The sequence below is a fragment of the Colossoma macropomum genome, unplaced genomic scaffold (assembly GCF_904425465.1).
Source record: "Colossoma macropomum unplaced genomic scaffold, Colossoma_macropomum, whole genome shotgun sequence".
Taxonomy (NCBI): domain Eukaryota; kingdom Metazoa; phylum Chordata; class Actinopteri; order Characiformes; family Serrasalmidae; genus Colossoma; species Colossoma macropomum.
Genome location: NW_023494788.1, coordinates 17,511,847 through 17,538,058, shown reverse-complemented (window position 1 = coordinate 17,538,058; position 26,212 = coordinate 17,511,847). Strand labels below are relative to the sequence as shown.

General features: G+C 38.5%; 1 protein-coding gene across 1 annotated transcript; it reads left to right on the top strand.

The window, feature by feature from the left end:
* The first annotated feature begins 3,558 nt into the window (after positions 1–3,558).
* mtnr1ab (melatonin receptor 1A b) lies at positions 3,559–25,807 on the top strand. Its single transcript, XM_036568667.1, has 2 exons — positions 3,559–4,159; positions 23,692–25,807. The coding sequence occupies exons 1-2, from the start codon at positions 3,970–3,972 to the stop codon at positions 24,558–24,560; spliced, it is 1,059 nt and encodes a 352-aa protein (XP_036424560.1). The 5' UTR covers positions 3,559–3,969; the 3' UTR covers positions 24,561–25,807.
* The last annotated feature ends 405 nt before the right edge of the window (positions 25,808–26,212 follow it).

Genomic DNA, 26,212 nt, shown 5'->3' with positions numbered 1-26,212 from the left:
TCTTAACGTTTGAAGCAGAGTCCCCACCCTGGTCCTGGAGACCCACTCTCCGGCATGTTTTCAGCTGATTAGTTGGATCAGGTGAATTAGGAGCAGGGAAGACACTAAAATGTGGACCTCCAGGATCAGGGTTGGGAAACATTGGCCCTTATATTGCACATTTGCATTATGTGAAAGTTCTTTAAAACTTTAAAAGGTTCTTCATACTCTCACAACTCTTTTTCAAGCATAGTTCTTAAGGGTACCAAAACTGATTATTCTATTAAATCGACCAACCCATTATTATTCTATTAAAACACCAACACTACTCCTGAAGATCTACCTTTCTACAGGTTTCAGCAAATCCAACACTTCGAGGACATCTGTAGACTATAATTAGATGAATCAGGTTTGGTTGATGAGGGTTGGAGTTGAAGTCGTAAGGAAGGTTGATCTCTAGGAGTTGGGCTGATGACAACTGGTATGGATATTCATGAATGCCAAGTTAGAGTCTTGAGCACCGAAGAATAATCAATGCTGGTAAAAGAGGCAATCACAGGGATGAAAAATCTGTATAAATCAATCAGAGGTCAGCCGAAACAAGAGCAAGTCAATGTGTTCCATATTCGCCCACACAAGTCAGACCTGCAATAATAACAGACACTCAAAAATGCCAAGCTAACAAATGTTGCAGCCATATTGTCATAAAGACACTTCAGAATTCAAAGCACTGAAGTGTTTGAAGTGAAGTTTCAAAGAAAAGCTGTGCTGCCTTTTAAGCTATCTATTTTGTAAGAAACAGGCAGGAAAGACATCTTCAAATACTTATTGCAGGGGAAGTACTTCATTCAAAAAAAGTATATGCAGGGCTAAAGCCCACAGTATTTGGACCATATTACAGCATGACAAATATATTTGACAGCATGTGCAAACTATGTGGTCTAGAGGACAACTATATGGTCTAGAGGACCATTTAAAGACCTGATCATATTTGGTGGTGTGATGTACACATCTCTGCCTAAGAGGCGATAAAATACATTGCAGTCTGTAAATAACTGGACAGTTGCACATTTGTTTGACATTTTGTCTCTGTAATCCTGTATATTTGATATAAAATCGAACAATGACTACAACGTTAAAGCAGAATGTCAATTTTAATTCAAGTTTGTTTACCTCTATATTAGGAGAACCATATAGTAATCAAAACTCTTTAATACATAGCCCTAATGTTTCAAGATAAGTAATTGGATAGTTGGCTGGTCACTTGTTTCTTGGCCAGCTTTCTGATGTTGCATCATTAATTTATGCAAAAGACAGCTAAAAAAAAGTTCTAGACTTGATTCTAAATGTGGCGTTTATGTCTGGACTCTGTTGGTGTTTTGTTGATGTTGTGAAGACCACAAGTGTCAGTGTTAGTAAAGCAGGCCATCGGGAAACCGGAAAATCAGATTAAATTAGTTAGAGACATGGCCAAAACATCAAAACAACTTGGTATGTCAAAATCAATTGGTACATTGTTTAGAAGCAATGCACTGTTGGTAATGTTTAGCAATAGCAAATGACTCGGTAGACAACAGGAGTAGCGGATGACCAAAGAACTCTCTGGGTCATGTCAAAAAACTGTTAAACAGATCAAGAACACTATCCAGGACATACAAACAGATGTATCAAAGAGGAACACACTAGCATGACCTTTGAGGGTTTACCACAAGATGAAAACCACACACTCAGGAACAGAAATGGGAACTTTGATAGTGCATAAAACACTTGCAGAGGTTTAGGGAGAGATACAGTACTGTACCAGACTGAGAGAATGAAGAAAGAGTGAAGATGTTTCACCTTTAAGACATAAAACATACTAAGAAAGAAACTAAGAAGAGTTTTTTTGTGGCCAAAAAATGTAATGTTCTTGATGGTGTGCCAGTCCGTCACCCAATGTGAACCCTTCTCAGCATGCATTTCACTTAGTGAGTCATAACCAAAGGCAATAGGCCTCAAGCAGAGACTAAAAATGGCTGCATTACAGACTTGGAAGACCATTTTCATGGGAACATCTGACATCTCAATGTCTGGTGATGTCAAGGGATTACAGAATTTATGGAATTATGCTAATCAGTGCCATTACTTATTTGGTTTTGTGAAATCAAAAAGAGCTGTGATGCATAATACCCTCAAATTAAAGTGCACTTTAACCTTGTGCCATTGGTTAATTTCTAATTTAATGTGTTGGGGAACCCAAATAACAAAGATACTGTTCATGTCCAATTTCTCACAGCCTGCATTGTGATTCTAAGTAGTTACTTGCTAAAAAATGTCTCTCTGGTATGAGTAAGCGATACCAGAGGCCTTGTACCTGTTTTGACTGTGCATCCTACTATCAAGGTCTTTTGAAAGGTTAAAGGAGTTCCAACTGTAAACATGTGCACGTGTGCATACACACCTACACACACACATACACGCACACAGCATTAGGCATGCAACTGCAATGTCAAGCGAAGAATGCTGGAGATGAAAAGTTATATAACTAAACAGGTGTTAATGAAATGGAACACATCCAAGCAGCAACATTATTATCCAGTTTAAAATTGAGGCTAATGCACTGAATGGGGCTAATATACTAAATGGATGTGACAGTGGATGATTGATGATTTTATTGTCTTGATCATGTTTGCTTGTCTTGTCTGTCATTTCCATAGGTCACTTCATGAACGCCTGACAGCCAGAATGCAGCAGAGTTCAGAGGAAATAAACCTTCTGCCTGGAAGCAAGTTTTTGAAAGTATTGAAAGAAATATGAAACATAAGTCAAAGTAGAAAAGTTCAGTAAAATATTTGCACACAATGTATGCAAAATAGTAATAAAACATTCTAACATATCTTTATTAGAGATTCTCTGTCTGTTCTCATGAATTCACTGTTTGCTCAAGCTAATGGTTACTATGTAGCATGACAAGCTAACATTATAAAATCACAGGTAATGTGGAGAAACACGCTTATAGCGATTTCTCAAATAAATGTATGAATAAAATGATTTTGACTTAAAGGTGAATTCCACCAAATTTTCAAAAAGTCTACATAGGTAAAAAGATGAGATGTAAACAAAGTCATTCAGAGTGGTTTTGTTTGAAACACCCCTTTCTAGAGAAGAATTGTTCATAGCGGTGGTGACAGGAACCAGACATCTTTAGAGTTTAATGCCTCTGAAAGCTCCCTCACAGAAGGTTATTACATGAAGTGATTTGATATATGCTGCCTGAACAACACATTGTTTTATGATAAGTTTTGGCTTAAAATGTATTTTATTCCATTTATTTTAATCCATTCATGGTAGAGAATAGACAAAATAGTGCCCAAAGAAAGCATATTTTCTCAGATGTAGGTCTATTTTACCATATATATATATATAAGCCTATATTTGTGTTGTAGACATGGTGACCCCTGGTTCCTATCACCACCACTGTAAAGAAATCTAAGTTGGTAAGTTTCTTTACAATTAACCATTTCATATCAAACCACCATGAATGACTCTGATTACATCTCAAGTACCGAATTATTCGGAAATTGAAAAAAATGGTGGAATTCCCCTTTAAATAAATCATGAATGACCCCAAAAATGAATGAACACGTGCATAAACGGTCGTACGTTAATGTATATGAATGAGGTTCAACTCGGGGGGAAAAAATCCATCAGCGCCGCGTGCAGTTCCGCTCTCCTCCGCTGAGAGGCGGTGTTCCCGCAGAGTCAGGAGTCATGGCGTTTAGAGAAGAACTTAACTTGCCCGTTGAATATCACACACACCACCAAAACCTGATGTAGGTACAAAGCTATAAAAGTGTGGCCACATATGTCCGCGCTCAGCCCTCCACGTCCAGTCGGCCGAGGACTCCGACAATGAAGGCAGAGAAGTTCACCTCCTCGCCAAAGTGCAGCAGCCGCCCAATGGAGCCCAAACCTGTGACTGACTCCGAGGACTGAGAAAGTGAGGATAAAATGAAAATAAATGGCAGCCGCTTAACGAACACTTCTGCTTCGCTGGCCCCCTCTGAGCTCACCCTCACGCGTCCTCCGTGGGTTTCTACAACTTTGGGGAGCGTCCTGATATTCACCATCATTGTCGACATACTGGGCAACCTGCTGGTGATTTTCTCCGTGTACAGGAATAAGAAGCTGAGGAACGCAGGTAGGTCACCTCTCACAGCACAGCACAGCACAGCGCGGCCGCCTCAGCGCAGCTCACCGCTGGCTGAGTGAGGGAGCTCGAGCGGGCAGTTGGATGGCTTCGCGCCACAGCTCACTCGCGCGCGCGCACATGCTCTGTAGATTACGAGGCGAGCGAGGCGAAGAGAGGTGGACAAACACTCTTCTTCTCAGACGGTATGTCCTTCAGACCGCCTGTAGAAGCCAAATAACCAGGAAAAAAGAGCATAAAAGCCAAATAACCAGGAAAAAAACAGGGTACACTCTAAATATTCTGTCATTTTTCCTTGTTATCATCAGTGGGTGTGTAGTTATTTTCAGGAGGCAGTTTGGGGCACTTGTACAGTAGCTGCCCCTTACAGTAGATGTACAGTAACCTGAGGCGTTTCTCGTGATTTAACGGTCATTTTGACGAAGCGTAGCCATGTCCCTCAACTGGTCTAAAAGTGATTTTAAGGGAGCCCTGCCCTCATTTTCTCACAAATTTTCGATGCTGAAAGTATGGAAGAAGTACTAAACTTAGATCTGGGCATATCGTGGATATCATCAGTACTTAAAACACATCCCAACTACAATTGCAAAGAGTGCATTGTTAGTCCTGTAATTGGATTAAGTGCAGGGCATGGTGTGAAATGTTGAATATAAATCATTGTGTTTATAGTTAACCCTGGCACTTTTCCAAAATATATATTGTATCGTGTACATTGAAAAGTTCTTAAAGTATCGTGATGTTACATTTTTGCCATATTGCCCAGCTGTAACTGAAGCTTAAAGTAACTTGAACACAACAGCTGTATCTTTTTGTATGTTGAGATGAGTGAAATATAAGAAACTTGCCCAGCAGCATTAGACATTATTAAAAAGACAGCATTGCTTCATGTTTTGATATTCAGAGAAGAGGAGTATTGAGAGCAGGAGAGGGATGATAAGATATTAATCTCTGGGGACGTTTCAGGTGGCAGGTGGCCAATAACAGAAAAGGCAGCAAAGATTATCTTTGATCAACAAAGAGTTAGATGACTAGAGTCACTGAGTAAAAGGAAATAGAATTCACCATGGCAGTGTCGCAACTGACCTGTATTTTTCCCTTTTTCATGGCAGTTACTATGAGGTGTCATGCTTAAATCGTTCTTTGCATGGTGAATTAATTCTTCAGATTGATGGAGAATGTGTTGTACATGCTTTCTGTGTGTTTTTGAAGATGGTTCTATATAGCACCAAAAAGAATCCTCTGTTGTTACGATGTCAAGCTTGTAACAATAGAGCATTCTTTTTGGTGCTATATAGAACCATACATAACACATTCTCCTGTCTGAAGAACAATTTCACCATGTAAAGAACCATTGAAGCACACTCTTAAAAAAGATGGTTCTTCAAAGGTTGTTTATTAAAGACAATGATTCTATATAGAACCATTGTCTTTATTAAAAGAACTCACAGTTTTATATAGAACCATTTCCTTCACTAAAGAACCCTTGAAGAACCTTCTAAAGAGTAGTAGTAGATTTAGTCCCAGTTTCTATATTTTTTTCAAATGTTTCTGTATCATGATTGGTATCTGCATCAGCAGATAGGTACATAAAAATATCAGATATCGGCATTAGCAGAGAGCTCATATATCAGTGTATCCGTAGTTTTTGGTCATATATTAAAAGTGTGTTAAGACTAAGTGTAGTTCATTTGACTTTAAGCTTTAATAGTGAAAACAGCCAACTTATAAATGCTGGGGTTTTGAAAGTCACTGAATGCTGTAAAGCATTTGTGCATGTTTACTACACATAATTTTACTTTACAAACTATAATTGGGTTTATTTATTAACGTATTTAAGGCAAAACAATGTGCATATTGTACTGTACATGTTGCTTGTTTGTGGCTAGTCTTTGTACCTTTGTCATTTCATTGCATTATTCCAGAGATGCAACCCACAGGGTCAAACCGGACCAAGAACAACTATTTTTAGAGGCTTCAGGTAATTGGCTCCATATCAGACAGAACCAAACTAGCCAGTTACTCTCCTACAAGTGGACGGAGTGCTTATCGCCGGTGACACACACCATACCATATGCCACTCTCCTCTGCCAATAGAGAGAAGACCTTCTGTTAGTGCTGTGTTGTAAAACTTAGTCTTGACACAAGAGTAAAAGCCAGAACATGGATGAAAGACATACCAAATGAAAGGAAGTTTAGTGATTGAGTTTCATCATCTTCATAATATTATTGCACAGAAAGAGTTTGTGTGTAAGAGAGAGTTAGAGAGAGAGAAGTTGTTGCTGTCTTTCAAGACTCACTCACATGGAAGCTGATTTAAGATGAGCTTAATAGCAGCTTAATAATTTACTGTTTACCACACTATTAAGAATTTATGTTATTTTCCAATCATAGCACCTCACTGAAAGACGGAACACTTGCACACTACAGTGTTAGTGTAACCGCACAAAGAAGCCTGTGTGGAATACGTTCTGTGGTGTGACCTCCCACTGAGTACAGTGCAACATGTACTCTGATTAGTGGGTCAGGTTAAGCCAGTAATTGTTCTATTACCCTCCTATGATGTGTGCTTCATTATATTTCTCTCTAGCGAGTAGATGTCCCATGGCCTATTGTAGGGTCCACTCAACCAGTGGGAATATTTAATGAGCTGCCCGTTTCAAATAATCACGGCACACATTCAGCATAGACTGTACAGTACACTCATACTGACACACACAAACACAACATCCTCACAGGTCCTGAATCATGCATGCATACACGAATAATTCACTCTGCATTGTTCTTCAGCTGTGGAACGCAGTACTTTCCCCCTCTCCCCCCATGCAGATAAACCTATTCAACCTCCAAGACTGGATCTGCCGTGACATCACTGTCTGTTTGGATTATTCAGAGCAAGCACTCCCTGCTGGTCCGCAGGACTCATTTCAACACACCCAGCATTACCTACAGCACCTTACTGCCAATAAAGCTCCAATCCAGCTATACGTATTGCCACTGCCATAGGAGACGTCGTGTAGGCAGATCATGCAAAGTGCGTTAGCGTGCACGGAAAGCCCAACACTCCTTTTCAAAGGGTTGACGGAGAGTTGCCTCTTTAATTATTTTCTTGAAGATCTCTTATAGAGTCAAGCTCTTTGTACTTCTCTCGCTGTTCTCCCCATTCTGCTTTAGTGGTACTGACGTGGCTTAGGAGCCTGAGGCAGTCTTATTAAGTGAAGCTCACTGTTCATTCAAGGGGAACTCTTCGTAGCACATTATGCATAGACTCTGTGTGATAGAAGAAAAGCTTCTTTTACTGGACCTTATTTAGGTAGGATGGGGGACAGAATATTCCCCGGCGAATGCTCCATTTGAAAACGACATTTAATCATTTCAGTTTATGAAGGAGTCAATTAGGACACATCGTTGTGATGTTACTGATCATTTAAAATGTGCGGTTTTAGATTAGATTTTGTTTGTACGATAATGGAATTTTATTAAGCTAATCATATTTATAGATGGGACCACTATTGGGCTTATGTCAAATTAATTTATGTACTTGGAGTTTTAGAAAAAAAATAATGCAGCAACAAATGTTATATTTGTTTTTATGTGTAGAAAAACTGTCCAGTAGTGATGCTCATACTGAATCATTTGAACCATTTATGTCATTCAACTTCATTCAATGTCGTTTAAAGAATTAAACCTCAGTAGAGTCCAATAAAAGATCCAAATCCATATCTCCAAAATATTAACTTTACAGGACAGGTAAAAACACACTTTACCTTTAATGTAAGTCAGTGGAACCAGACCTTTTTCCAAATAATTTTGGGCCATTTCTTTTGGTCCATTTATCATGAAAATTATAATTTATAATTTACACATAATGTAACGGGGGCAAAAATGGCAACAGCGATATGTATATACATATTATACATAATATACATATTATATATATATATATATATATATATATATATATATAGAAGAAGCAGCAGTGACGCATGTAAATCTGAGTGGAGAGAAATAAGTCCAGTATGTGATGATGCAAAAAATATGCATCTCGAGCAACTGTAAAACTTCTTATTTGTTTTTGTGACCACTACTGTACAGTGCAGCCTACGGTGCTTACGAGAGTGCTCCTTCATCTAGTATAAAGGCTATTTGATCTGGAAAATAGAATCGCATTATGGTATTCAAAACGAAAAAAAAAAAGAATCTTACTTTTTTATTGTTAGACTCTTACTGTCCTCATTCTCTCCAACTTGGCCTTCAGTTTGCCTTTGGCCTTATTTTATAATCATAAGGAATGAACTCTTGCTGAAGTCAATAACTGAAACCCTGTGGTTCTGTCAGAGACTGATTCCCCTCTCTAACACTGAATCTTATGCTCGATTGGGCCAGAGCTTGTTAACTCTCTTCACTATTGAGATGCCTCTGGATTCCACTAGGGTGGAAAACAGCTGGAGACTAAGAAGCTCACTTCATTTGGTCTCTGAGTATCCCTTTAATTGACTGCGAAATAAAGCTGCTTTTCCTGGCTCAGCCTAGCACAGGTACTCCCCGGAGCTCACCTGGAACATATTGCAGCGGCTGGTTTTAGATTGCTTCACGCGCACTCTGGGAGATGCTGGGGAAGACAAGCGTTCGAATGATGCACCTATCAAATGAGAGGACATGTTCAGAAATGCTTCCGTCTAAAGATATGGCAGCGAGGCCATCTCGGGGCCCGCCGCGATCCTTTATTCAAGCTTTATTTGGCTTGGACTTTGGCAGATGACTGAATATCAAATGTCACATCTCTTCCCCTGATAAGGTTTCGCAAAGGTCTCATTCTCTACACAGAGATATTACAAGGCATGATGTTCATGAATAAATGTTATTGCTACAGCTCTATACTTGTCACTGGGGTCACTGATGAAAGGCCTCACGTGACGGCGAAATATGACTTCTGTTGCTTTGCGCGTGTCCAGGAGAAATAAACTCAGCTGGCAGGTTTTCAGCTAACCATATAAAGTGATTACTCACTCAGTCAAAACTGCTCAATTGTGCTGTCAAACTTCGGCATTTAAATCAAAGTCCAAATTTATATTAAACTTTATGTCAAAGGGCACACATCATGGAAAGTCCGATTTTCCTTGCTTATTATAAAATGACATAATTTGATGTAGTATGTAAACATTGTTAAAATTTCAGAATGTATGATTCATTTACTTGTCCATACAGTGCATATATTGAGACTAAGTTGCAGAAATGACCCATTTTGAATGTGTTTTTATCCACCAGTCAACCCACAGCAGTTACACTCTGCCCATTCAAGTTGAAGTTATAAGGAGCGCTTCAACCTGGCTTACTTTTTTAATGAGGCACAACACAAAGTAGGCAGTCAGAACACAGTGACAAAATCAGCCCGCTTATTTCCAAGGAATAAAGAGAGAAAATAGTCATCTAAAAATGAATTATGTCCGTTTTTGGTACATTAAACCACACAAATGTCCTTTAAACATCATAGATTGGGCTGCATTCCTTCTTGCTTGGATGCAGAGCAGAATAATAAGATACTGAAGATGTCTAGTAAGAAGATATCATATTTATTTTCATATTTATATGAATCTTTTTCCTTGAAGCTTATATATATATAATATATATATATATAGAGCTCCATTACTTTTGATTGGATATGGAACAGAATAATAATATACCTCATATATCTGAGAAGATATCAAGATCATTATAAACACTTGAGTTGTCACGCTCCTGAAATAATATGGTTTCCTTTTTTAGCGCTCAGATAATCTATTGCTTTGGAGTGCTTCAGCCATTCTTTTTATACTGAGCTTGCATCATTGAACAGTATCCCATAAGTGTATAAAAGAAATGGAGAAAAAGAAAAGATTGGCGTGTCCTGTGCTAACCAAAATCACTTTAAAATTTGTTCAGCTATCTAGTTGCCTAGATTCTGCACAGAGTCATAAAAGCCATATTGAATAAATTTGTAGTGTACTCCAGAGAGGATTTAACAAATATAAGGAGAGAACGGAATAGATAATGTCAGAAAAGTGTGCCCTGTGTTATGTAGAAGTACTCCTGCACCCTCTCAACTGGAAACTGTCTTTTGATGAGATGAAAAAGAGCGTTTCAGCAGTAAGTCAGTGTGTTTGTCTCAAGGATGACACAGTGATGAATCAAGGACACAAAGGACAGGGTGAAATGAATAGAGCTGAAAGAAGTGGTCTACCTCGCATCCTAGTCATGTGGGTTTGATTTATATGGAGTGAGGGTTCTCATTGACAAGTGTTATCTTTAGGACTAAAGTGCAGCGCTAAAACGAGCTGCCGACTGTTAAATCTGCTGAACATGTGACACACGCATAGTTGACATGATTGTAAATCCATAGAGCTCGCCCACAAACGCATGCCAGCTTTCTGCATGGTGGTGGGTAGGCCTCTACTCTTAGTGTCTCTGCATACTTATCATGCCAAAGAAAGAGTTGTATTTCAGCCAGCGTTGATTTGTGAGTGATCATATCAGTGCAGCGCAGGGATGGCCTTAATCAAGACTGGGTGTAAACTTGTCCAGGTCACCTTGAACAGTGTAATAAACCCATGTCATACATTGAGAGTTGGCAGTATGGCAAAACTACAACATAATGCATGAAGACAGTTTCATGATACGCAGTATTGTATACATATCGAGAAAGACACAGAGAAGGCCATTATGCCACTACGAGAAGTGCTCTTTATTAAACACCAGGGGCACATACAAAGCCTGAAACTTACAAGGGGAGGTCACCACTAACCAAATACTTCACCCTGACATAGACCAACCACTAACACAAAACACACCAAAACCCGCACCGTCACAAAATTACACAATAAACGCCTACGCATACCTTTAATTGACGAAAAACATCAACAACACAGATAGTCCCTTTTCAGAAGGTGTACGCCTCCCATGATCCTCCTGGCATGGCCATCAGCATGGCTATGCCTCACAGTCTTCTAGAGGCCAGCACCAACCAGTATCGTGTATCACAACATATTGGCTTTTTGAGGTTTGCAAACAAGTTGTAACAGACAGATGTGCCAGCAAACCAGTAGCATTACATTTAACTCTTTTCTGCATGAATTATAATTTACACATGGAAAAATCATTTTCTTATTGAAATTAAAATGTCATAATTAATTAAAAAACAAATTATGGAGGAGGATATGTTGAATTTTGTTGCCATATGGCAACAGCATGCAACAATTGAATTGTAATCTCCAATGCATACAGTGGGAGTAAACTGATACAGTGCCATAGAATATAGCCATATTCGTCATTCAAGCAAGAAAAAAAATATGCATAGCAGCCAGATATCCATACATGTTTTACGAATACAAAGGGGATTCTAAAAATAATTATATTCATTAAACATCAACTTGGAATGTAAAAAATTACTGATACTAATAATGTATCAGTATTGGCACTGATACTGGCACTTAAAAGCAGTGACCAATACCTATGGTCGATACCAGGAAGCAATTTCTGCTGTGCAGTCATGCTACTGAGTGATATGTGCATGTGTGCCATAAGATGGAAAAATGGAAGGTGGGAAAATGTCATTGGTGTGGGCTCACAAGCAGCAGCAAACAAGCTCATGGCAAAATCTGCAGTGCCAATATTTTGTGAGGAGGCAATGGTATTGGGTGATATACCAGTTGGAATTTGTTTCACCAGTATGCCACAAGCAAGCCAGTAAACAATGTACAAACAGTGTTAAACATGCTAGCAGTTACAGCGTTAATGTTAGTCCAGGTTAAGGGAGTCCATTAAGGTTAGTCCATTAAGGGAGCGAGCGTTAGAGAGACATATGGAAGGAACTGCTGGTCTCTTGGTGTAATGACAACCTTTAGCCCTGGTTTAGCCTTTGGTATAGCAAATGTGTACACTTGGTCCGCTTGTGGTGCTCCTCTGTCAGTCAGCTGTATTACACAGCAGCGTGGTCTCATCTCCTGTTGCTTAAATCAATTCGATAAATCCACTGAAACAACTGCTACTGACGATGTAAGTGGCTGTAATATTTACTGATGCTTGTAAAATGTACAGGAAGTGTGTATGAGCGAGTGTCAGATGTGAAACAACGTTTTGCACCATTCTTGCAATTTATAGAAAAATAAATTGAAACCTCCCACAGACCACAGATGTATACCATGTCACATGGAAAGCTTTCAGTTTGCAAAAGTTGAAGAAGAAAATTTCTTTTATACTGTAGTCAAGCAAAAAAAAAATGTTGCTGTACAGCTCCATGCAGTAAATAAAAGCAGGGTTAAAAATAATTTCAGCATTTGTAAAAATATACTATGTAAAAAGGAACAGCAGGACAAATTAAACAATTGATACAAATAAATTAATAAAATAAATCCATAATGGGACGACTACTTGTTTTCCATGCAATTTATGCAGTTACACTAGATGTTGTTGTTTATAAGTGCTCTGTCTTTATATTTATACGAAATATACATTTCATTGTTCTAGAAGTGCTGCCGACCTTTAGAAAAGAGTGTTGTAACGTAATTTATCCTATCAGTTATCATAACATATTGTTATATCGTCCACCTCTGCCGTAAATGCGAATATCTCTGTCACTTGTTAGTTTTTAAACAGTGTGCCTAGTCCTTATGTTTTGCCTATGACATACAATTCTGTGTTCTTTAGAGCAAATGAGTTGTTTGGCTGTACAAGCATGTACGTGTGTTAGCGTGCAGCAGCGACCGCAACAGCATGGCAAACCATGAGTAATGACGAGAGCTCGACACCGCACAGTGTATTCATCATCTTCAGATTAATTGAAACATCATATTCGATTTCCAGCTCCCCACCGAATAAACAGGGCCTGACACCTGAATCAGAACACGCTACAGCAGCCGCTAGCAGGGTGCTGGGAATCTCATAATGAGCCGAACGTTCTGAATCCCATTTATTTGTTGGAGTCAGCACTTCTCTCTCCTGCATGCAGCAGGAGCGGAGCTTGTCAACAGGAAAATTGGTTAGTAATTAGATCCCAGTCCTTGTGCTCTTGCATGAAGAACTGCGATATTCCACCACATCCTGCCTGAATGCAACGAGTGAATTAGAGGGCTGTGCTACTGGGGGGAAAAAAGGCCTCACTAGCTAGTCAGATGGAAGGGAAGAAAATGAAGACTACCAGTTCTTTTTATTCAGCTTGACATGATCTTTGTTCTTTCCTTCTTTTTAACAACCTTTTCAACCCTTGCAGTTTCCTTTTTTTCGATATTATGTTGAAAAAAAGCTCCTCGTTTTGCAGAAGACTGCATTATGTAACAGTTCTGTGCCGAGGATCAAACGTGTCACTCCACAGTTAAACAGTGTTCTAACCAGTAGCCCAGAAGTACTGCTAGAGCAGCGCACTTAGAGTAGGAAATGGTGTCCTTGGACCCCTTTTTGTTGTGGCCTACTACACTTACACTGAAACGATTACCAAATATCTGCTTGTTTGAATGTGAGCGGAGCACGTGATTGGAAAAAAAATCAGCTTGGGCCCTGGAAAGACACTTTAGAACTAAGTTCTCTGAGGAAATGAATGCATGGTGGAGACAGCATAGTGAAAATGTGTCTTTGCATTCCTTTGACTTTGAAAGGATCCTATGATTTTGGACTTGCATCCCTTACTGTGTGTGAAGTGGTGTAGAAAAATCTTAACCGAAGATATGCCCAGCAGCATAAATGCCATTAGTGGCACAGGAAAACCCGCTGGGGAGATGGAATGTGCTTGTAAAGGCTCTTCTAGCATAGTTCCATCACGTTCCTTTAGAATGACCTGGTGTTGAGAAGAGTCCCGTGGGGATTTCCTCAACATTCTCCAGACATACAAAGCTTTTTTTCTGTAGGAAGGAAGAGTACAGCACAGTATTTGAGGAGTTTTCACTGACTACATGCAGCAGCCCTATCAAACCTAGTGTCTCCTTAATAATATATTCAGAGACTTTGGCTTTGTCTCTTTTAATTCATTAAAATTTGCCCCAGAGTAGTTGGGCCACATGCATGTCCGATGAATCACCATGTGGAACTGGAGCTTTCTGTGTGCTTTCACTGGAGCTTTCATGTTTCCTATGTCACTGTATAAAAGAAGCATGGGGCTGCCTTTGTTGTTGCAAGCTCTGCTATACTTTCTGAGTTAGCTTGCGCCCACATTTAGAATAGAATTCAGCTCAGACCTACTTTCTGTGTTGTCTTTAGCTTCTATGCTTTTTCAGCTTTAACTGGTTTTGGTATTTTGGTAATCAGTTTGGTAGTTTGGTAATAAAGAGCTGCACCTCTTATTTTGAAACATGTCTAAAAACACTTATTCCTGAGTTCCTGCTGGGTTCATGGCTGTTTCTTCTCGTTAAATTACTAGGGCTGGACGATATGGGCAAAAATCTTTTCACTATGAAAACATTCATATCAGTTGATATCGATAATGAAAACATGCGGTTGTCCTTCACCTGAATGGCTGAGTCAGATATCTTTCAGTAGTCTGTCATAGGGCTTGGCAATATGACAATATTTTATTGTTATTGTGATAAGTTATGTCTGAGCAGGTTGTGGATATTGTCAGTACTTGAAGATCATTGAGCACCTGCATGCATTGTTAGAAAAAGGACATAATTAGACCTTTTTAAGAAACATTCAATAAAAATAATTGTACTGCTGGCACTACTGGGGGCTTTGTGAGTTTCAACTTTTAAAACCTCAGAAAAAATTAACATTGTGATCTGTATCGTGTATTGTGAAAATGTCTGAGAGTATCGTGATTATATATTTGATATATCGTCTACCCCTAATCCCTCATCTCCTGCTGTGTAATCAGGTACAGTCTGAGTTAATGCTGGTCCAGGTTGTTATCGAGGGAGCGAACGTTAAAGAGACATATGTAAGGAACCACTGGGCTCTTGGGGTAAAGATTGTCTTTACCCTGTGGTGCACCTCCATCGGTCAGCTGCATCAGGCAATGCCATGGTCTGGGGCCTGAGGACCCCATCAAGCTCAGATATTTGCTACTTAGCAGCTGCGACTGACATGATGAATGACTGTAATACTTAATGGACTCCAGCAGAGACTGATATATATATATATATATATATATATATATATATATATATGTATATATATATATATATATATATATATATATATAGTAAATAAACCAAAACAGTTTTTCAATGTTTAAAATGGTTGTATATAATTGTTAATATATACACCAACCGACCACTTCGTTAAATACAATTTCCTTGTTTCTACACTCTTTGTCCATTTTATCAGCTCCACTTACCATATAGATGTTCTTTGTAGTTCTACAATTACAGACTGTAGTCCATCTGTTTCTTTGCATACTTTGTTAGCATCCTGTTTTTCAATGGTCAGGACCGCCACAGGACAAACACAGGACCATTATTTGGGTGGTGGACTGCAGTGACACTGACATGGTGGTGGCGTGTTGGTGTGTGTTGCACTGGCACGAGTAGATCAGACACAGCAGTGTTGCTGAAGTTTTTAAACACTGTGTCTGCTCACTGTCCACTCTATCAGATTCACCTACTTTGTTGGTCCACCTTATATATGTAAAATCAGAGACAGTAGCTCATCTTTCACTGTATATCCTCTAGTCCTTTATCAGTGGTCACAGGGTGCTGCCCACAGGATGCTTTTGGCTGGGTTTTTTAGTTGGTGAACTGTTCTCAGTGTAGATACAAGGAGGTTTTCTTAATGAAATGGCCAGTCAGGGTATATACATGTATATATTTTATTTGTGACAAAGAAACTGTTTTGATCCAAATAAAACATTTAAAAAGTATCAGACTAGTTTTACAGACTAGTTAGATTAAATAGAGTTAGTATCAGTATCTAGACTCAGTATCGGCAGAGGATCAGGTATCGGTATCAGAATGGAAAAAGTGGTATTGGCGCATCCCTGACATGTTAATTCCATCAGGAAACATAAGCTTTATAAATAATACTTTTCACGCTCTGGGAAACCTGCAGCAGAGACAACGAGTGAGTTTACATGCCCTTAATAATCCGATAACTGCAGAAAATCTGATTTTGTCAGTAATCTGATCAACGCGTTTATATGCACTTGAGTAATCAGATAATAGGAAAACTCCAGGTCTACATATGTCAGGCAGTAATCATATTTCTGCTTTGCAACCAGCCAACAAACTCACAGAAGACGACGTGACGTAAACATATCGTAAACTCAAACTTCATGCCGCATCTTTTTAAAAAAAAAACATTGCGCCACTTTGCCTGAAAATAAGAACAAACATCATCTAGAAAATAAAGAATATTTAAATCCCTCATTTCGTCGAGCATGTAGTTTGTTTCATTGTCGCTCCAAAAGTGTTTTGCCGTCTCGTGGCAACGCTGCTTGCTTATTTCCTGTCTGTTTTCGCACATGCACTGAGAAATCTGAAAGAAATCTGAGTAAGAGTATACATGCACTGAGAAATCTGATTATTGAGCCAAAATCCTCTTTATTAGATTTCTTAATTGGATTTCTAGATCGAAGTATGGCCTTTGCATGACCATTTGAATAATCAGATAACTGCAGAAATCCTATTATGATCGGATTATTGAGTGCATGTAAACACAAAAAAAGATCTTTTGTAAAACATCGTCATCAGGTTACTTGTCAGTCGGCGCTGATGTCTGATTACATTACCATTTTGCCTATTGTTAACTTGACAATGCATTTATTTCCATGTGAAATGGTGTACTGAAACGTCTGGCTTTATTTTGGAACGGATAATTATTATTTATTTATTTTTAACATTTATTTATGTCTGATAAATGTATCAATTTTTAGATTGATAGTAGTGAATGCATGATATCTCAATCACTAGTTGAACTCTAGTGGGATGTTCTTTCTCTGAAGACACAAACACTGACCTGTTAGCCTATTTACTTCTGGCATTTAGTGCAATGCTGCTAGACAGCACTGTCATTGAGACAATAGCCTTTGTTGCTACTGTAATATAAAACATGAGCCATATAAATGTTTGCCCTGAAGGGTTTTTTTAAATGTCCTTTAATAGGTTTTTTTTAATTCTTAATAACACAGCATCTAAGATTTATTATGGTTATGTGTCAGTATGTTATTTAAATCAGAATAAAAATAGTGTTACTTTTAATAAAGCCGCAATGTTCAGTGGTTGCACTTCATTAAAAGTTTGATTAAAAAAGGCAGTTATCTATATAAGCCTAGAATTTTAAGATATTACTTTATCTAAATATATCTATCAATGAATTTTATCACTGAGCTAATGCACACAAGTAAATTAGAAGAGTAGGTCTTTAAAGAAATGAAGGCTTTTTTACCACTGGTTTACTGCATTAGCTTTGCTTTTATTGGCAGTTATATTGACAATACTTGGTCATTACCTCTGAAACAGTATCCCCCCCAAAGTTGGAGCAAAAATAGATGTTTATGCAGTGTCTTACAATGTGCTGTCTATTACAATGTACTGTCATTTCAGCATTTAGAATCTTTTGATAATAGACCATCTGCCACTGTGGCATAACTTTAGCCCTGGCCTCTGGTCAAGTGAAAGTGCTGTGGGGCAAGTGCCCCCTCTGCCTCCATGATAATTACACCCACAGCTCATAGAAAACATTCCTCCAGCGGAGTCTTAATTTTAATGAACCTTATTTGCACTTAATCAAACCTTCAGCTTGAAACAATGTGAGTGGTACAGTGCAGGAGGCTACATGAAATCTCCATAGGGGTGCTTTGTATTTTGGAGTGTGGGGAATGAGCTCTTTCTGTCAGTTTAAAGCAGTAGCTTGTTTCAGTGCCACTGCTTTTAACGGAAAGTTTCTAATAAGTTGTTGGATGCAGTGTTTGTTTTTTGGATCAGAGGGTCTCCAGACTGTTCCAATCAACCGAAAGTGCTTTGCACCTCTAACCAGATACAGTCTTGTTTTCTTGAATGCTCGGATGATCACAAACACAGTGTATTGTGTAGGCATCATAAAAGCGGTATTGTTTTAAAGGAAAAGCAGCAACAAGGCCAGGACTGTTTAAAGTAGGCATGACATGCTTTATAAGTTTGTGTTATGCCTGTGAAATAACTCAGCAAGTGACCTCATTTGAATATTTTGTAATTCATCAGTTAAAATCACTTGTTTGGTGCTATTTCAACATGAAGTTCTTACAGTTGTGCTCTATTTTCAGTAGGAATTCTAGGGCTAAGTCCACTTGTTCCAAAACACATTATAGACCACTTTTTTTCATGATGTACATTGTTGGAAGCAGGCTTTACAAATACAAGAAATATCAATACTCTTATGATTAATACCATTATTAGAGGAATAAATAATGTCTTTGCCATTCTTCAACTGTTATTTTTTCAAAAACTTATTTCCAAAAGTGTTACAGATGGATATACAGCATTTTGAGCTTTTATTGATCTATCAGTATTGATAGATAACAGTTGTGACACAGATAAGTGGAATTTATTCTCTTTTTTACTTCCCTTTTGTATGTGTGAGTGCAGCAACACAGAGAAAATGCCAAAACAGGATTTTTTATGTTATTTTAATGTTTAGTCATCTTGAGGTCATCATTTTTCTTTTAGCTATTGCGCTTCAAAGATCCAGACACTAACAGCCCGTTCTGCTAAAAAGCTAAACACCAGCTGAGGACTGAAAATTTACAAAAAGCAAATATTATGTCTGGTTGAACTCAAAGCTTGGAACAAATAAAAGGAGCGAACCATGAGCTCTAATGTGAAACATAACATTATTGTTAATTATTAATGCTCTTTTAAAATTTGCTTTTTTTATTTGCTTGTTTGTTTTTGTTTTTTCGTAAGGCTTTGTTGCCTGCCTCAGTTGCAAATGGAAATTGTTTTGGCCTCATGTTATGAGGCTAATAACTTTAGCCTTTTAAGGAGTAAGTGCCCACATCAGAGCTTAAAGGCTGAGCCTTGTCCTCACTTCATGCAGTGCATTAAGGAAAGACCTCTACAGTATATATGCATACAAAGAACAGGGCACTTCCTTAGCGGGGCAAGCTCAGCTCATTTATCAGTTGTGCACTCAGAAAGTCACTTCTTCACTCATGACCTCTAAAGATGGAGATGATGTCCACTGAGAGGACCCAGGGTCACACTAGAGGGACCCTGCTGGGCATTCCAGGCTGCTGCTCTAATATATGCTGCTCCCTGCTCATCTCTCACATGTCTGTGACTGAAAGGAGAGCACAGCAGCCCAAAAACCAGAAGATGTGCAGGGATGTCACTGCAAGAATAATTTCAAGCTACAGTTCTGGAAAGCTCTTCTGCTCTGATGATCGCCTGTAGCATCAAGCTAAATGCACTAAATCATGAATGCGTATACTTAGCAAACCCTGCAGCATTCCAGGAATCATGTCGCCCGGTCTGTCGCGGTGAGCGTTAGTGACAGCGCTTTGACATGAGGGGAGAAAAAGGAAACTCGTGTTCAGGTCAGAGCGACGCTCTTTATCTGGCAACAAGCCTTTGCCCAGTCACCATAAACGCTTCAAAACACTACAGCTTCTAAAACGTTTTAAAATCCAGACAAAAATTTCTTTTTGTTCCTCTTCCTTCCCAGAAAAATCCACGGGGAGAGGAGTGCCTTGAACTAATGAGAGAGCATGCATGACATTTCCAAACACTTTCAAACTTGTGCTCCCCCGCAGCGCCTCGTGGCAGCAGACTGTGGCTTGCAGAGACCACAGTCATACAAGCTTAGCAGTAATGAGGGAAGACAGATGGGAGAAAGAGTTCCAGGTCAACATCTTTCAGGTCATACTACATGCTTCTCGCTCCTGCAAGTGTCATATCTGGCGTGAGTGACTGATCTGATTTGCTTCAGAGTCCTTAGTTGCTAGATTAGAAGAAATTCATCACCTTTGCTAGCTTAATCGTTAGAAGTAAAAAAAAAATTGCTTTTGTTTGGCTGTAAGTAAAAGTTATCATGTAAGATATGCAGTGTATGTTATGCAATGAATTACTTTTACACTAACTTTACACTGAATGTATTCTGTATCAGCAGGTTCTGCAGTTTCAGCTTTTTCCTGTTTGTTTCAGTGTCAACAAATGACAAAATATGACAAATATATAAAGGATGGCTTTACTTTCTGCAAATCAAAACTATGTAACAAAAACCTTTTATCAAAACCTTTCATACATAATCCCACCAGTCATTTTTTCGTCTTGGGCTCCTAGTAATGGATGCCTGTGGCATCATTAGGGTTCAAACTCACAGTCTTCTGATGTTGCAGTGAGCCCATGGATACATACTTTTTGAAGTTAAAATAATTTGAACATTTAAGGACACGAAAACTGAGTAACTTCAGAGGCAGCCAAGTGGTGCATCTGTCTAAGCGATCACCCAATATCAGGAGATCATGAATTTAAACCCCAGCAGTGCCACAGCCATCAATGCTTGGTGGGGTTTAAGTTCAAACCCAAACTACAACATTACGTTTTGAGTCCAAAACTGACCCATGAACAACAGAGTTCAGCAGGATAGCACTCAATACTTTGTATTGGCAATAATAGCATTAGAGTGTGTTTAGAGCACAGATAACAATATAAAATAATGTGCTATGATAAAATAATTTTACAAAATACTGCTTTGACAGGTTTATTAATGTAATAAGGCTTTGAACAACATTTCAGATGTTTTAGTCTAGATAAACTTTCCATACTGCACTGTTCTCTTGCTTTGCTGTGTGTTATTATTCACCAGGACTTCAATGGAAACTAATGGAGCTATTCTTAGGTTATAGAAGTGTGTAATAATACTTTGGGCCTGCCCGCGGGCCCGTGGCTTGTTAAGGGTTTAATCCTAACCCTATTTCCATACATAGAACATATTGAACATACAAACATTGTTGTTCTTTTGGCTGCACTAAAACGTACTCTCCTGAAACGATTCACTGTTTTATCCTGGGCTTCGTGGTGCAGGTGATTTCAGCGTGCCAAATTATAAAACTAAATAAAAGTGAAGGTAGTGAAAGTAATGAAGATTAAATTAAAGAGAAGAGTAAAGAGAAAAAAACTGAAGCAGGTGGAAATGTAGGGTACAGTCTGTTAAAGGTGGGAGGCCGGCTATGAAAAGCTGAATGTGAAATTTGAACCCAATCAAAGCCCAGCATATATTTGAGAAATGATGTCTGAACCCGACCAAACCCGACATGAGCAGTAGAGTCCCGACAGGTGCACACAGATATTTTAAGCTCTAGTGGAATTGTGTGATGAAAGGATTCTTGGGTAGTGGGGAAATTCTGTATATTTTACCTAACTTCAATGCAAAACTGAAAACTGCGTGTTCTCTGGTTGCGTTAACGGTATAATAAGTTGCCTTGCAAGTTTAATTCAGCTAACTTTCAATATTTATAGTGTAATAAAAATGTCTGCTCTCCTACCTAAGAACACATCGTATGTGTATCGTGTTGATTGAAAGTTCACAATCTATGCTTTTCAGAAGAATTTAAATTTTCAAGTTTCATTGAGCTACAAGTGACAATTACTGTGCTTTTGTTATTGCCAGAGGTAATAGCAATTATGGGTTATACACTGAAAAAAGTGATGTACTGAATTTACTTAATTCAAATCATACACAATTTCTACATTAATGAAATATATTACATCAGCATAATTCTGCTGTTCACTTATTTTTGGTAATAATTGTGTTGATGTAATATATTTTATGCTTGTGGAAATTGTACATTTGAATCCAATCAAGACTGTGCATTATTATTTTCAGTGAAATGTGCTTTACTGGCAAGGACTACAAATAGATGATTGTTGTGAATGATCCTGACTTCTGCCTGACGACTGTTGGGATAGGCTCCAGCACCTCCTGTGACCCAGGAGGATAAGCGGAATAAATGATGTGTGTGGATATGAGTTATGAATGTATTGAAATTCATTCTGCATGTAGTGAGGAATAAAAACTATGCTACTGTGCTATACTATTTGGTTAAATATACTATACCACAACTGTCTTGAGAGCCAGAGACCAGAACATTCTTCTTCACAGGAGAACGAAACATCATATGACAGCAGCAGGTGCAGCCCAAATCCTTTTAATAGAGAAAGCAGCTGACAGACTTAGGAAAGATATGACTTAATTAATGCAATAAAGGTCATGCTATTAAAATACAACTGGCATCATCTATGAAGAAGTATGGGATGTACAACAAATGTAAAGTGTTTTAAAAGATATCAGCCAAACGGGGAAAATATTTGTTTTCATGTAAAACTCTTGGTTTTGTACTTTTTTGCTACATTAATTCTCATCGTTTATCTCCTTTTTTTTAGTCATCAGTTGTTGACTACTTATTTGATGAGAATATGTACAGTCTGTTTTAATGTTAAGGGCTCAACATCATGGAAAACCAAATTTTCCTTAATTGTCTTAAATAGAAGAGTTTTGATGTCTGTAAACATTGTTTAAGTTTCAAAATGTATCATTCACTGCACAGTCCATATATAATCATATGCAAAATTTAGAATACCCTTTGTCAAATTACATGTTTGGTTGAAAATAAGTGAACACATTCTGTACGAGCAATAGACATATATGTAGCAATTTTCTAAAAATTTTTATGCAAACTTTCTGCTCATTTGCTGAGTTTGACATGCTGGAAAAAATAAAACAGAATATATAAAATGTGCCATAACTTTTGCACGGGCCACTTTTTTTTTTTTTACTTAAAAAATCAACAAAATATGAAATTTTAACCAGAGGTGGCAAAATGTTTGTATTTGACTATGCTTTTATATAAACAAGTGCTTTTACATATCGCTGTTGTCGGAAGAAAAAACCTCGTATCTCCAAAATGATTACTTCACAGGAAAAGGAAAAAACCTACTTTACTTTTAATGCAAGTCAATGGAACCAGACTTTTTTCAGACATTTTGGGCTATTTGTTTTGGCCCATTCATCATTAAATTTACATACAATGTAAAGGGCAACAGGCATTTTCAAATTATATCATAAACAGAAAAATGGAGATACAAGGATGGAGATTCCGTCAGCAGCGGTATTGTTCACTTATTCAGCCTACAGCAGTTTAGCTCTGCCCATTCACACTGACTTTATAAGGAGTGTTTTGGCTTGGACTACGTTTTGAATGAAGCACAATACAAGGCAGCCAATCAGAAGATCATTTACATATATCAGTCTAAAAGCACAGTAACAAAAACTGCCTGTTTCATTTTAAGGGATAAGGAGAGGTCTGAAAAAGGTCATGTGATAATAAATTATTGCTGTTTTTGTACAGGAAAACACAAGAATGTCATTAGTGGACCTGAGAAAAATACAAAAATAGGAAATAAGTCCTTTCTGTGCCTTTGTACCGTTTACTCATGTGTTTTGTGTTTGTGACTCTGCTGTATTCTACTAGATATTTTTGGCCTATTCAAAGTGCTGCCTTGTTACTAAATTTTGGTTTCTCGTTCTTTGTGAAAATAAATATGAAATGACAAAACAGGATTGAGACTGTACTGTGTTTGTTTTTGCAGGGAACATATTTGTGGTGAGCCTGGCAGTAGCTGACCTAGTGGTGGCTGTTTACCCCTACCCCCTGGTGCTGATGTCCATTTTCCACAATGGATGGAACTTGGGCTTTGTCCACTGCCAAATCAGTGGGTTCGTGATGGGACTGAGCGTCATCGGATCTATATTTAACATCACTGGCATTGCTATCAACCGCTATTGTTACATTTGTCACAGCCTCAAGTATGATAAGCTGTACAGTGACAAAAACTCCCTGTGCTATGTGCTGCTTATCTGGATACTGACTGTGGTGGCTATAGTGCCAAACTTCTTTGTGGGCTCGCTGCAGTACGACCCCAGGGTGTACTCGTGCACGTTCGCGCAGTCGGCCAGTTCTGCCTACACCATCGCTGTGGTCTTCTTTCATTTCACCCTGCCCATCTTGATCGTCACCTACTGCTACCTGAGGATTTGGATCCTGGTCATTCAAGTGCGGAGGCGCGTCAAGCCCGAGTTCCGGCCCAAGCTGACGCCGCATGACGTCAGGAACTTCGTCACCATGTTCGTGGTGTTTGTGCTTTTCGCCGTCTGCTGGGCGCCCCTCAACTTCATCGGCCTGGCCGTCGCCGTGGACCCCGAACGGGTGGCGCCGCTCATCCCTGAGTGGTTTTTTGTATCAAGTTACTTCATGGCCTACTTCAACAGCTGCCTTAACGCAATCGTATATGGACTGCTCAATCAGAACTTCAGAAGAGAGTACAAAAAAATCATCGTCTCATTTTGCACTGCTCGGATGTTCTTCCCGGAAAGCTCGAACGAAGGTGTTGACAGGATCAAAAGCAAGCCATCCCCTTTAATGACAAACAATAACCAAGTGAAAGTAGACTCTGTATGAAAGCTCTAGAAGGCTTGGGACACTGTGAACCAGAAATATACCAAATACCCATCTCAGTAAGCTCTAGATAAGAGTAAACCACAGTAAACAATGCTGTACAGTGATAAAAGTATAAACAGTATATTCAAACATACAGGGGTGCAGATTGTTTTTGCAAATATTATGTCTCAATGTTTACAACATTTCATAATGAAGGAGATGTATTTATTTTATTTGTGAGATTTGGCAAAAGAGATGGGTGCTTATAATGCCATTAACTCCTGTTCATAAGATTCCTGAAGTGGACAGTAAGCTGAAGAAACATCTGGTTAAGCACATATCCTCAATATTCATTTGACAAAGTGATTTGATTTATTGACTTCACTCAGAATTTGACTCAGGCGCCTTCCTGTTTCGCCTTCCTGGTTCTGCTCACAGTCTTAAAAAGGCTCTCTGTAGCACACACCAAAACAGTTTTTAATAGAGTAAGCTGTAAATCCGGAGACGGACTTTTTCAGCGACAAAGCTTCTGGGCTTGCCAGCAAAAGTTTGGTCAAACAGCCGTTGTGCCAACAAGAAAGTGTTGCTTTGTTAAATGCAAATATCTTATGACTCCAGTGGCAGACTGTTGGATCCATTACACAGACATCATATATTTTGTTTGTTTTTGAAGGGTCACTTCTAAATTTGTATAACCATATCATATGTATCATGTTATATATTAATAAAATGACAGAATGCCCCAAGTACAATGCTTGATGGCTCATGTACCATAGCAGGAGTCCACGACTCTGGGAATACTCATCATGAAAGGTTGAAAATGTAAAGCCGATGGAGAGCCGAGAGCAGCTTATTGTGGTCAAAATAAATGCTCAGATAAAGCTGGAAATGTTCTGTCCATATTTCTGCATGGACTAAATTCTGTGTACTCTTAACACCTTGACAAGTCAAATTGGTGTTGGAAATGTGATAACGTACATTGTGAAGTTTACAACATACAGCCTTGTGCAAAGTCAGAGACCACCTATATTTATTTCATTTAGCACAAGTGATTTGTTTTTCAGGAGGTAGTTCTGAGGAAATTAGATACATGATAATCTACTTGCGTAAAGTAGGGCAAACAGTTTCAAAAACCAAAGTTGAAACAATTGTATATGTAAAAGATAGAGAAAATTGGACTTCTAACAACTACCCAAGACCTAAAAGACCACTGTCAGCATCAGATAAACAGTACTTTCTCGATAGATAAAAGAAAATTAGGCTCTGCAATTGCGTCAGATCAGATTCTGTCCATCCTTCCACTGTGAGAAGACAACTCAACACTATGAGTCTGAAATTATGTGTAGCTGTGAAGAAGCCCTTACTGAGAAACTGACATTTACAAAAGAGAAAAATTTGCAACCAACTTCTAAGACTGAACTTTAGATGTGTTGAAAACGATCTCTGCAGATTTAAAGTACTAAAAGCAAGTCTCCTGAGAATGAAGAGTGGAAGAATGGAAGCTGTAATAAACACAAGGAGTGGACACACTGAATTCTGAAAAAATGTACATTATAATTAATTGCTGAGGCTTCTGTGTAATGTTCTGTAGCTGAAAAATGAAGAAATTATATTTAATGGCCACTTTGACCAGAAATTAGATAAATGAAGGGTGGTCTCTAGCTTTCACACCG

Excerpts from the sequence above, each read along its gene's own strand:
- mtnr1ab (XM_036568667.1), top strand. The coding sequence starts at position 3,970 with ATGAAAATAAATGGCAGCCGCTTAACGAACACTTCTGCTTCGCTGGCC. Across the intron at positions 4,160-23,691 it reads TAAGAAGCTGAGGAACGCAG|GGAACATATTTGTGGTGAGC; the intron begins GTAGGTCACCTC and ends TTGTTTTTGCAG.